General features: G+C 49.7%; 1 protein-coding gene across 4 annotated transcripts in view; it reads right to left on the bottom strand.

Moving 5' to 3' along the window:
- LOC105496248 (gamma-glutamyltransferase 7) overlaps nucleotides 1–10,770 on the bottom strand; it is a 29,100-nt gene extending 18,330 nt beyond the window's left edge. For 2 of the 4 annotated variants that reach the window (XR_011613400.1, XR_011613401.1), the window contains exons 1-3: nucleotides 10,560–10,765; nucleotides 634–869; nucleotides 123–274 (exon numbers count right to left, since the gene is read on the bottom strand). Coding sequence is in view for 2 of the 4 variants with exons in the window: in XM_011766464.2 (XP_011764766.1) it covers nucleotides 123–274; nucleotides 634–869; nucleotides 10,560–10,728 (557 nt within the window). In the remaining 2 variants the exon portion in view is untranslated. Of the gene's footprint in view, nucleotides 1–122; nucleotides 275–633; nucleotides 870–10,559 lie in introns of all 4 variants that reach the window. The other 2 variants (XM_011766464.2, XM_011766465.2) reach the window with 1 other exon arrangement.
- Nucleotides 10,771–12,623: the final 1,853 nt, after the last annotated feature.

The following is a 12,623-nucleotide window of genomic DNA, read 5'->3' as shown; positions in this document are numbered from 1 at the left end:
GAAAATGCAAGGAATTGGGGCCCAACTGCCCCTCTCCCTAAGTTAGGAGTGCTCCACATGAGGCCTGCAGACCAGGAGGCAAGCAACAGGTCTGGGGGACCCCGACCTCCACTGCTCCTTACCCGCCCAGGCCAGAACTGTGGGGAGCCACGATCCCCAAACACAAGGCTGCTGCCACCGCTGCATCCACAGAAGATCCCTGTTTACTGAGCACCTCGATGCCCAGTGAAGTGCATCGGGCAGCATCGGTCACCACGGCACCCTGCTGGAAGATCTGGGAGGGGAGAGAGGACTTGGTAGGGGCAGGAGGAGCTGTCCGCCTCCCTAGGGCACCTCCACTAGCCCCAGAACTCTAGGGGGGGATGAAGGTCGATGCCCTACCCTCTTGTTGCCTTGACTCTGCCCTCATTACCCCAAGTGCCTTCTAATTGATCGAGCCCCTTCCTTGTTCTGTCCCCTTGTTCTGTCCCTCTCACACCCTGGAGTTCCTCCCTTTGGGACCTTCCTCTCCCCCAAGTCACCACCCTCTGTCCCCTTCCACCACTCAGCCATTCCCCAGTTTCCACGGTTCCTGGAACATTACCCCACTCCCTCCTCCCCAGTTCCCTCCCGCTCCCCATTTGTCCCCCTCACCTGGGGGTCCCCAAAGTAGATCTGCATGACCAGAGCCACGGTGACACCTGTGGCGAAGGTGAGACAGGCCGTGACGATGACCGTGAGCCCGTCCTGGCGACAGGAGCACTCGGCTGCTGCCGCAGAGAACGGGTCTTTGCGCGTCTCCCGTAGCGGCGACCCGTCTTGGCTGCCCATCTCCGAGGACGACGATGGCAGCCGCTGCAGCCGTGCTGACTTCAGGAAGGAGTCCGGGTCTGCGGGCAGGCAGCCGGGTCGGTCTGGGCACCTCCTACCTGGCCCTGCCCACCCTCCAGGCGGAACCATTCAGCGCTTTCTCTGCCCTGCCCCTGTCACACAACCCCCCCACTGGCTAGCACTACTCACCTTTCCTCATCTTCGCATGCACCCCAGGACAGGCGAGGGCAAAAGTGCCCGGCTGGGAAGAGACAGGGACCTTCCCAGCTGGGCAGCAGGGAGGCTGGATTCCCGCCCCTCCCTGATACCTAGGCCAAATTTCCTGGCACCCAGGGCCCAGGGCTGAGAACACTTCCTGGGGGGTGGGGTGGGGGTTCCAGCCCTCCCTGGAAATCGGATCCTGCCCCAGTTGGGGCTCAGCTTCTGTGCAAGGAGACAGCTACATAAACAGAGTAGAGGGACCCTCCCTTCCAACCTTACTTCAGTTATCCGTTCACTCATTCCTTAAATATGGAGAGCCCTATGTTAGGTGCCAGGGAAAGGGAACAGATAGTCCTGCTCTCATGTGGTTCATAGAGCCCTGGAAGAAAAAGCCAATAAGCAAAGGAGTCTATAATTACAAGCTGTGGCAGGTGCTATGAAGAAAAAGGAGGAAATGACAGAATAATGGTGGGTGGTAGGGGAGGGAGGATTCCTTAGCTGCAGAAATCATGGAAGGCCCCTCAGGAAGTGACTTTTAAGCTGAAAACTGAGGGATGAGGAGCCAGCTATAATGTAGAGCAAGGAATGTGGAATGTTCTGGAAAGAGGGAATAGCAGATGCAAAGGCCCTAAGGTGGGAATGAGCTTGGTACATTAGAAAAAAAATAACCAAGGCCTGGGCGGCTCTGGTGTAGCAGGCATGGGGAAAGAGTAGTAAGGGTGGAAGCTAGGCCAGATACATGCTGAGTGCAGTGATTCACTCCTGTAATCCCAGCACTTTGGGAGGCCGAGGCGAGTGGATCACTTGAGGTCAGGAGTTTGAGACCAGCCTAGCCAACACGGTGAAACCCCAGCTCTACTAAAAATACAAAAATTAGCTGGGCATGGTGATGTGTGCCTGTAATTCCAGCTACTTGGGAGGCTGAGACACAACAGTCACTTGAACCCACGAGGTGGAGGTTGCAGTGAGCTGAGATCGCGCCACTCCACTCCAACCTGGGTGACAGAGTGAGACTCTGTCTCAAAAGAAAAGAAAAAAAAAGGAAGAAGATATGTGAGGCTCTACCAGCCTGGGGAAAAGCTTGGGTTTTACCCTAAGGATTATGGGAGGTCACTACTAGAGAGGCTATTTTTGTTTGTTTTTGAGAAGGAGTTTTGCTCTTGTTACCCAGGCCGGAGTGCAATGGCACAATCCTGGCTCACTGCAACCTCCACTTCCTGGGTTCAAGCAACTCTCTTGCCTCAGCCTCTCAAATAGCTATGATTACAGGCACATGCCACCATGCCTGAGTAATTTTGTATTTTTAGTAGAAACAGGGTTTCAGCATGTTGGTCAGGCTGGTCTCGAACTCCTGACCCCAGGTGATCTACCCACCTCAGTCTCCCAAAGTGCTAGGATTACAGGTTTGAGCCACCGCACCCAGCCCACTACTAGAGAGTTTTAAGCAAGAATGTAAAACCATCTGTTCTGCATTTTGTTGTTGTTGTTTGAGACAGGGTTTGGCTCTGTTGCCCCAGCTGGAGTGCAGTGGCACCATCTCAGCTCACTGCAACCTCTGCCTCCCAGGCTCAAGCCATCCTCCCACCTCAGCTCAGACTCCTGAGCAGCTGAGACTACAGGCGTGCCCACCACACCCAGCTAATTTTTGTATTTTTTGTAGAGATGGGATTTCGCCATGTTGCCCAGGCTGGTCTCAAACTCCTGACCTCAAGTGATCCACTCACCTCGGCCTCCCAAAGTGCTGGGATTATAGGCAAGAGCCACCGCGCCCAGCCTGTTTTGTGTTTTAAAAAGATCCCTCTGGCTACTGTTTGGAGACAGGCTGGAGAACGATAGGAGTGGAGGTAGGAGAGAACTGAAAGCCCACTACTTGCTGGTGGCTATGGACAAGTCACTCAAGTCATGCACCTCACCTTCCTCATTCTAGTAATGGAGCTAATCCCTAACTGGTGGGATAGGGGTACAAGGATTCCATGAGGTGATGTGCACCCAGTGCACTATAGGTAGTCACTCCAACTTATTTCTATTCCTTTTCCATCGTGGCCAGGGCTGAGACCCTCTTCCATCCCATAGCTCCCTTCTCTGAGTGTTATTAGATGTGAACCTAGGTCCCTAAATGGCCTAAAGGTCCTAGGTGTTTGTGAACAGTAAAGAAATAGTCTGGTACCTTGACTATTATGCTGTATTCACAATATGTTTTTTAAAGTTTATTCATTCAGTATTTTTTTAGTACCTGCTACTGTGCACTAGGAGTATAACCCTTTTAAAAGTCTGTGTGATAATATTAAAAACTGACCATTTTATTGTTCTGTTTAAAATACATGGTTCACTGATGCCAACATAATAAACATCCAAGTTCCTTGTGGTGTTTAAAGGCCTACATGATCCACAATCCCATCTTTTGTGTAAATAAGAAACCAAATATATAGATTAAATGATGATATATGCAACAAATGTTTATAATTACAGAAGTTACTCTTGGGGAAGGATACTGAAGATGGGAATGAAATGGGGTGGGAGTTTTTTTGCTTTGAAATTTTTACCACTTACATGTATTTCCTTTTTAGAAATCAATACATAAACCAGGAGTGCTCGTGCATGCCTGTAAGCCTAGCTATTCAGAAGGCTGAGGCAGGAGGATCACTTAGAGCCCAGAAGTTCAAAGCTGCAGTATGATTGCAATATGAATAGCCACTGCACTCCAGGCTGGGCAACACAGAAAGACCCTGTCTCTAAAAAAAATTAACATCTATATTTTGAAATGAAAAGGAAAAATTACAGGGAGATAGGAATGGGAAAGGGGACTTTTTTATTTTTCCTCAGTATTGCTTTTTTTTTTTTTTTTTTTTTTTTTTTTTTACCATGAACATGTAACTTTTGTTTTTGTCTGTTTTTGAGACAGAGTCTCTCTGTCGCCCAGGCTGGAGTGCAGTGGCACAATCTCAGCTCACTGCAACCTCCACCTCCCAGGTCCTGCCTCAGTCTCCTGAGTAGCTGGGGTTACAGGCACACGCCACCATGCCTAGTTAATTTTTTATATTTTTAGTAGAGGCAAGGTCTTACCATGTTGGCCAGTCTGGTCTTGAACTCCTGACCTCAGGTGATCTGCCTGTCTCGGCCTCCCAAAGTGGTAGTATTACAGGCATAAGCAACCGCACCCTGCTGTTTTTAAACTTTACCTTCAAAAAAAGATTATCTTCTGAGAATCTCCCTCACTTGATAATGCTTGCCTCTAACCCTCAAAACCAGCACCAAAGAGTCTGTAAATAAATAAAACTGGAATTCATCCAAACAAACAGATGTTAAACACCCACTGTGGGCACAGAACTCTCCTTGGCCCCTAGAAACGTCTTTTGTTGTTGTTGTTGTTAATAGAGACAAGGTCTTGCTATGTTTCCCAGGCTGTTCTTGAACTCCTGGGCTCAAACAATCTTCCCGCCTCAGCCTCCCAAAGTGTTGGGATTACAGGCGTGAGCCACTGCACCCAGCATTAGAAGTTTCTTTTTTTTTCTTTTTTTTTTTTTTTGAGACGGAGTCTCGCTCTGTCACCCAGGCTGGAGTGCGGTGGCCGGATCTCAGCTCACTGCAAGCTCCGCCTCCCGGGTTCACGCCATTCTCCTGCCTCAGCCTCCCGAGTAGCTGGGACTATAGGCGCCCGCCACCTCGCCCGGCTAGTTTTTTTGTATTTTTTTTTTTTTAGTAGAGACGGGGTTTCACCGTGTTAGCCAGGATGGTCTCGATCTCCTGACCTCGTGATCCGCCCATCTCGGCCTCCCAAAGTGCTGGGATTACAGGCGTGAGCCACCGCGCCCGGCCTAGAAGTTTCAAAAGAAGTGCGGGAAAGGGTTTTGAACTTATATTTATTGATGCTGACTACATATTAAGCATTTTACATATATTCCCTCATTGAAGTGTTCCCAAGACTTTATGAAATAGGTCCCACTCTCCCCACTTTACAGATGATAAAACTAAGACCAAGAAAGGTGATATTGCCCATCTCAGGTCATAAAATCAGTAAGTGGGCCAGGTTTGGTGGCTCATGTCTATAATCTCAGCACATTGGGAGGCCGAGGTGGCAGGATTGTTTGAGCCCAGGTGTTCAAGACCAGCCTGGGCAACATAGTGAGACTCCCGTCTCTACAAAAATTTTTATTTTTAATTAGCCAGGCATGGTGGTGTGCACCTGTTGTCCCAACTACTTGGAAGGCTGAGGTAAGAGCATCACTTGAGCCTGGGAGTTTGAGGCTGCAGTGAGCCATGATCACACCACTGCCCTCCAGCCTGGGTGACAGGGTGAAACCCTGTCTCAAAAAATTTAAAGTAAAATATAAAATAAAATAAAATGAATAAGCGGCAGAACCAAGAGTCTGTGTAACTAGAAAGCCTCCTTCCCATTGCTCCACATGGCATCAAGAGCCATTTCTACCCTTAGAAACCAACCTTACAAGCTAATTTTTGTTGCTATTTCTTGGTACTTATTGTTTTGTTTATGAGACATAGTTTTCCTACCAGGCTGGAATGCAGTGGTGCAATTTCGGCTCACTGCAACCTCCGCCTTTGGCTTCAAGCAATTCTCATGCCTCAGCCTCCCAAGAAGCTGGGATTATAGGCATGTGCTACCATCCCAGCTAATTTTTGTATTTTTAGTAGAGACGGGGTTGCACTATGTTGGCCAGGCTGGTCTCAAACTCCTGGCCTCAAGCAATCCGCCCGTCTTGGCCTCCCAAAGTGCTGGCATTACAGACGTGAGCCACCGTGCCCGGCCCTAGGTACGGTTTAATTTGTTTTCTCCAGTCAGATATAAGAATCCAGGAGATAAAGGTGACACGCCCCTTTCATAGCTATTCAAGACTCTCTACTCCACCAGTCCATCATAAAGTTATTCATTTATACAATAAAAATATTTACTGAGTACCTACCATGTGCACTGTGGAACAGCTAGGGCAATAATAGTGCTGATTTTACTGATTGGGAAGAGCAACAGCAGGATACTGGGAAAAGATTAATTTGCAACCAGATTAAGATGGGAGAAAAGACGACAAGTTCAATTTTGGTTATTATAAATTTGTGGGAGACCAGAAGAAGATGTCTGGAGGCAGTTGGCCTAGTAGATATCTAATTTTTACCTTCAGGGCTCATCCCTGGTATCTGCTTAGATACCACTTCTTATTCAATTTTCTTTTAAGGAACATTCTTTCTCCTCAGCCCACTCCCTCATCCCTGACCAAAGTATATAACTCAGACTTGACCAACCAGAACAGGTACCTCTGTGCAGTAACAGGCATGTGAACAAAATTCAGGCCAATAAGACCCAAACTTTCTTCTTTTGCTGGAACTATTGGGAAAGAGAAAGGCTCTCTTTCTATTACACTTAAGTTGCTAAGTTAATAGGATGTAAGCCTGTAGCTGCTGGGGGCATCTTGCCCCCAATAAAATGGGAGGCCTTCTGACAATGAAGCCCACTGAAAGAAGGCAGAGAAAAAGATGGAGAAAAGTCCATTCCTTTTTAGGTACCTTAATCCAGCTATGCCTGAAACCCATATCCCTGGACTTTTCAGTCGTGCTACCCAGTAAAATTCTCTTTTCTGATGTAGCTCAGTTAAGCTGGGTTTATGACAAAATAATCCTGAACAGAATTGATTATATAAGTCCAGAGTCTAGGAGAGTGATCTTGGCTAGAAGTTAGGGTCATCCCTGGCTTGTCGTTTACTCCCTTAAGGGGAGAATCACTAAAAAATAAAATAAAAATAAATATATATAATATAAATTTTATATGTATACATAATTTTGAGACAGTGTCTCACTCTGTTGCCCAGGCTAGAGTGCAGTGGTATAATCTCAGCTCACTGTAGCCTCAACCTTCAGGGCTCAAGCCATCTGCCCACCTCAGCCTCCCGAGTAGCTGGGACTACAGGCATGCACCACCACACCTGGCTAATTTTTGTATTTTTTGTAGAGACAGGGTTTCGCCATGTTGCCCAGGCTGGTTTTGAATTCCTGAGCTCAAGCAATCTGCCCACCTCAGCCTCTCAAAATGCTAGGATTACAGGTGTGTGCCACCATGCCCGGCAGAATCACCAAAGATACTTGAACCAGGGAGTGACATGACCAGAAGTGCAGGGCGATAGATGGACTGGGGTGGGGACAGGGGCAAGAGGTAGGAGGTAGGAGGTGCCTATGAATAATATTGATAAGAGAGGTTGGTGGTTTAGTCTACAGTGGTGATGACAGGGATGATGAGTAGGAATCTGAAAGATACTTAGGAGGGGTGCAGAGAGCACTTGATCACCATTTGGAAGTGAGAAGAAAAGGAGTCCAGCATGCCATTCGTTCTTGGCAGACTGGATGAATGGCAGTGTCATTAATGGAGAATGGCAGTGGAGGAAGAGCAGGTGCATGGGGAAGGGATATGATGAGTTCAGCATAGAACACGCTAGAGATGAGGCACTTGCAGGACATCTGGAGACACAGGCCTGAGAGAGAAAGGAACACATGAGCTTAGAGCTCAGAAGAAAGAAAGTATTTCCCAACCTTGGAATGATCACTGTCTAGCTCTCTTTCCCACAGAGCCTGATGTGGGATGCCTGGCACTTGGGTTTAGGGAATGGCAGGCCAGAGGCAAGCTGGGCACAACCAAGGTCCTGGCTAAGAGGATGGTGCTGTGCCACTAGATGGCACTACCAGGTTGAGAACACAGGAGGCCATGTCAGCCTGCAGTCTGGTCCAGGTAAACCAAGGGAGTCTTGGGGCTTGGAAGTAGGATTAGGAGACATGGCATTCGTATGATTACACTGATATGATGGCAACACACAAACCTGGTGCATAAATTTGGCATAAGTTATAAGCTCCCAGAAGCTCAGATGACTAGGATCTTTGCTAGATTTCCGTACAGGTGAGGGCAGAGCCTGTACTGAACTTCCCAAAATACTCCCTGAGGTTTTGGAACTTGCTCTCTCCTACCATTATTTCATCCTGAGATCTTCTCTCTCATGCATTTATTCATTCAACAATTATTAATTGAGCACCCAATAAATATATAGAGATGAGGTTTTGGGTTTTTTAAATTTTTTTTTTTTTTTTTTTTTTTGGAGACAGAGTCTCACTCTGTTGCCCAGGCTGGAGTGCAATGGCACGATCTTGGCTCACTGCAACTTCTGCCTCCCAGGTTCAAGTGATTCTCCTTGCCTCAGCCTCCTGAGTAGCTGGGATTATAGACACCTGCCAGCAGGCCCGGCTAATTTTTTTTTTTTTGTACTTTTTGTAGAGACGGGGTTTTGTCATGTTGGGCAGGCTGTTTTTGAACTCCTGACATCAGGCAATCCACCCGCTTTGGCATCCCAGAGTGCTGGGATTACAGGCGTGAGCTACCACGCCCAGCTGGTGTATTTTTTTTTTTTTTTTTTTTTGAGACTGAGTCTCACTCTGTCGCCCAGGCTGGAGTGCAGTGGCATGATCTCAGCTCACTGTAACCTCTGCCTCCCCGGTTCGAGTGATTCTCCTGCCTCAGCCTCCCGAGTAGCTAGGATTACAGGCACCCGCCACCATGCCCAGCTAATTTTTGTATTTTTAGTAGAGATGGGTTTTCACCATGTTGGCCAGGCTGGTCTTGAACTCCTGACCTCAAGTGATCCACCTGCCTCAGGCATGAGCCACCGCGCCCGGCCTAGGGAAAAGTTCTTGATGCTGGAGAAAGGAGAGTGAACAAAACAATCATGATCCCTGCCCTCATGGGGCTTACAGACAAGGAGTAATCAGATAATTGCTGCCTATTTGTGCCCGTAATTCCAGCCTGTAATCCCAGCACTTTGGGAGGTGGAGGCAGGAGGATCACGAGGTCAGGAGATCGAGACCATCCTGGCTTACACGGGGAAACCCCGTCTCTACTAAAAATACAAAAAATTAGCTGGGTGCGGTGGCGAGCGCCTGTAGTCCCAGCTACTTGGGAGGCTGAGGCAGGAGAATGGCGTGAACCCGGGAGGTGGAGCTTGCAGCGAGCTGAGATCGTGCCACTGCACTCCAGCCTGAGTGACAGAGTGAGACTCTGTCTCAAAAAAAAAAAAAAAAAAGATAACTGCACAAATAAATAATCACAGATTTTGGTAAATGCTAAGACACTTACAAAGGGCCAGAAGAAAACATGTCAGGCAGTTCCAATCTCTAGGTCAAAAGAGACAGGCATTCTCTGTTGAGCTGGAAGAGGAAACTAAGGCCCAGGACAGGGTAGGTGTGCCCATTGTCGCTCAGTGAGTCAGGGCTGTACTAGGACCAGAAGCCTCACTCCTGACTACTGAATAAAAGGCGTAGCTTCAGGCTGATATCCATCACCACACATCTTCCCACTCCTCTCCCTGCTACCTCCTGATTCCACTCCCTTTGGAAAATAAGTTTTGATCTGCAGCCCTGACATTTGATGCCCATAAACCTCTCAACCCCATCCTCATTATCTCCTCACCCCCACCCCATATAGAGTGCAGTCCAGTCAGGTTGGCAAGGGCTGCTGGTGAGGGCCAGATGACCAGAAAGTGTAGAGGAGAAGAGAATTTGGGGCTCTCAGACTGGGAGCAGCTAGGGAAGGGCCAGGCCGGAAAAGCAGCATCTGCCAGGCTGGGAAGACAAGGCACAAGTGCAGGCACTGCGAGGAAGCGCGAGTGAGGTAGAAGGATGCTCTAATGCCAGGAAGTGACGTGCGGGGACAGAGGGATGGGGGATGAAGGATGAAGAATGGAGGGGAGGATGGAGCTGGGCCACATGGCTAGGAGGAAGAGCAGCACGGAAGGAATGCACAGAGAGCTCTTTGCCCCCAGGTTCTTCCAATCCCTGTCTCCTCCCTCTCTACTCCCACTTCTCACAATTCCAGCAGAGGGCTGAGGGGAACACAGTAAAATTCCGGAGACTGCTTCCTAGCGAGCAGAGTACCTTACTAATACCCCGGCCAGATCCATGGCTTGGGGAGAGGTGGGGTAATCCACAGGACAGTGAAGGCGTTCTAGTCCCCAAGGACTTTGAGAGGTCATGCAGTCCATGCCTCAGTCTCCCAATACCCAGCAGAGGGGAATCATATTCTCTTTACCCCTCCCTACACATGAAGAGATTCTCCGCTTCTCTCAGACCCTCTGCTTCCCACAATCCCTGGCTGTGGGGAACTTCTCTTAAGGCATAGATTGGATCCCTCTTGCTGCAGTCTCTGACTTGGTTTCTCGTATCCTGTCCTCTGTGGCTAGAGAAAGGCCTCTTCTGGGTGATCACAGAGGTTCCTTAGGATCTCCCCTCCAACATTCCTTCATCCTTAGTTGGTTCTTCCCAGAAGGTAAGCCCAATCCCTTCTACTGCAGTCCCTAGCACACTCCCCGTTGTCGCATCCTACGCCTCCAAGGCAGAAATGCACCCCTTCCCCACCAAATAATTAACAGAGACAAGGGAGAAGAATGGAGAGGTCCAAGAAGATGGGAATGAATTAAGGAGATGGAGCTGGAGGTGGATGCTCTACACAGAAGAAGGAAGACCGGGACTTCCCAAGGCAAGGCAGGGACGGGGCCAGCGGGCCTCACCGGTGTCGGGGTCTCCCAGAAAGGCGTCCTCGTCCTTGCGGCCCCTCAGCGGGGCCGCGGGCGCCGGCTCGTCCTCGGGCAGCCGCGGGAAGCTGGTGATGCTCATGTAGTCCACTGGCGAGTAGGCGCCCAGGGCGCTCTCCTGACTGGCCTCGTTCTCCGCCGCCATCCTCGCCCGCGCCCCCCAGCAGCGCAGCGCCTGCCGGAAGTGGCTGCGGTGAGGGAGTGGGAGGGCGGAGGGCGGGGCCTGAGCTTCGGGACAGCCGGGAGGGGGCGCCTCACCCCGCCCTTGGCTGTGTCCCGGGCTGACTCGCCCCCGCCTGCTCAGCGCTGTCAGCCTGCAGCTGGCACGCAGGTGCGCGTAGATGGAGAGCCAGGAAGGCAGCGCAGGGTCGAGGGGAGAGCGCGGAGCAAGTGAGACTTCAGTGGCTCTGCACTTTACGCAGCTCAGGGACCAAACCCCTTCCTCCTTCCAGTCTGAATCCAGCTAGTATCCTCCTCAAATCCCGGGCTTCCTTTTCGGACCCCAGACCCTTTCACTGACCGCAAATCCCTCTAGACCCCGATCCTGTCTCTGACCCCAAACTCCTCGGACCCCGGACCCCTCCTTGAACTCCGAGATCCCCTTCCTCCGATTTTAGACTCCTCCTCCGACCTTAGACCTCTTTTTCGTCTTCAGACTCTGTCTTCACCCGCAGGCCCTTTTGAAAACCCCAGCCCATACTTCGTCCCCAGGCCTCTTTGACTGCAGACTCCTCTTTGGAGAACAGTTCCCTCCCCTGACCTCAGATCCCTTCCCGCACCCCGACACTTCTGACTCCTCTTTCAACCTCATTCTCAAACTTTAGTGTGTGTTAGGGTCTTTGAAAGCGGATCCCCAGATTCCACTCCAGAGGTCATGATTCAGTAGGCTGGGATGAGGTCCTTGGAACCTGAATATTTACCATCATTTTAAGAGTTTTTGATGTGGTTCTGGAAAGGACACTTTGAGAAAGAAGGAGTGGTGGTAGGGGTGGTAGGGCAGGAATGGGCCAAGGTGGGGAATAGGTCTCCATAGTCTAAATGTCTGGGTTCTATTCTGCTACCGCTCAAACACTGTGTAATCTTGGGCAAGACAATTAATCTCCCTATCAGTTTCCCCATCTGTGAAATGGAAAGAATAATAGTACCCAATTTAGAGGGTTGTCATGAGGATTAAGTAACAGAATGGAAAGCAATTTGTATAGGGCTTGGCACCTACTCAATAAATGGCATCATCATCATCATCATCATCATCATCATCATCATCATCGCCTTAATCTGGTAAACTCATTCCCTCCAAACCCATCCATCCTCTCTCCACTTAGAAATTCCAACCACACTACAGCTTGTACTACTTCTCCATATCCAAGGATGAGGGAGGTTCCTTCTCTTACGAGGTCTCTGGTCCAAACTTTCATTGTGAAGTCCACAGGAAGAGAGAGGGGGCTGGTGAAGCCTCTATACACACATTCTTTCTCTTCCCAACCCCAGACCAGTCTCAGATAGCCTGAAGTGCTTGAAAAATCCACTATACGCACAGCAGCTGCAGTAGCAACTATAGACAGGAGGGGGAAGCAGTGTGTCGGGAACAGCTCTGGGGTTTGGTGGTAGGACTTGGGAGAGAGGATAGGAAGGAGAGGGCTACTCAGAGCTGTGTGGTAGGAGTGCCCAGGGAGGGTAACAGTCTATCACCAAAACGTGTACCCATTGTGTGTGCCTCTCCCCACACCAGAGAGTTTTTATCTCCTCAGTGATGTCTGTAGGGTCTATTACACTACCCTGAGGTCTAATCCCTCCAGTGGGACCTTTCTCCACTCAATGAGGTCTGTGCCTTCTCAGTGATGTCCACTCCCACAGTGTAGCTGGCGGCTCCTCAGTGGGGTTTGAGTCCTCTGGTAGGGTCCATGTCTCCTTAGTAAAATCCATATCCTCTGTATCTCCTAGGGGAAATCCATGTCTCCTCACTAGGGTAAGTGCCCTTCAATGCCATTCATGTCCTATTAGCAGGGCCCAGGGCCCTTCAGTCGGATCTGAGAACCCCCA

The sequence above is a fragment of the Macaca nemestrina genome, chromosome 15 (assembly GCF_043159975.1).
Source record: "Macaca nemestrina isolate mMacNem1 chromosome 15, mMacNem.hap1, whole genome shotgun sequence".
Lineage (NCBI taxonomy): Eukaryota > Metazoa > Chordata > Mammalia > Primates > Cercopithecidae > Macaca > Macaca nemestrina.
Note: the sequence above shows the minus strand (reverse complement) of the source record. Positions and strands in the feature narration are given on the sequence as shown.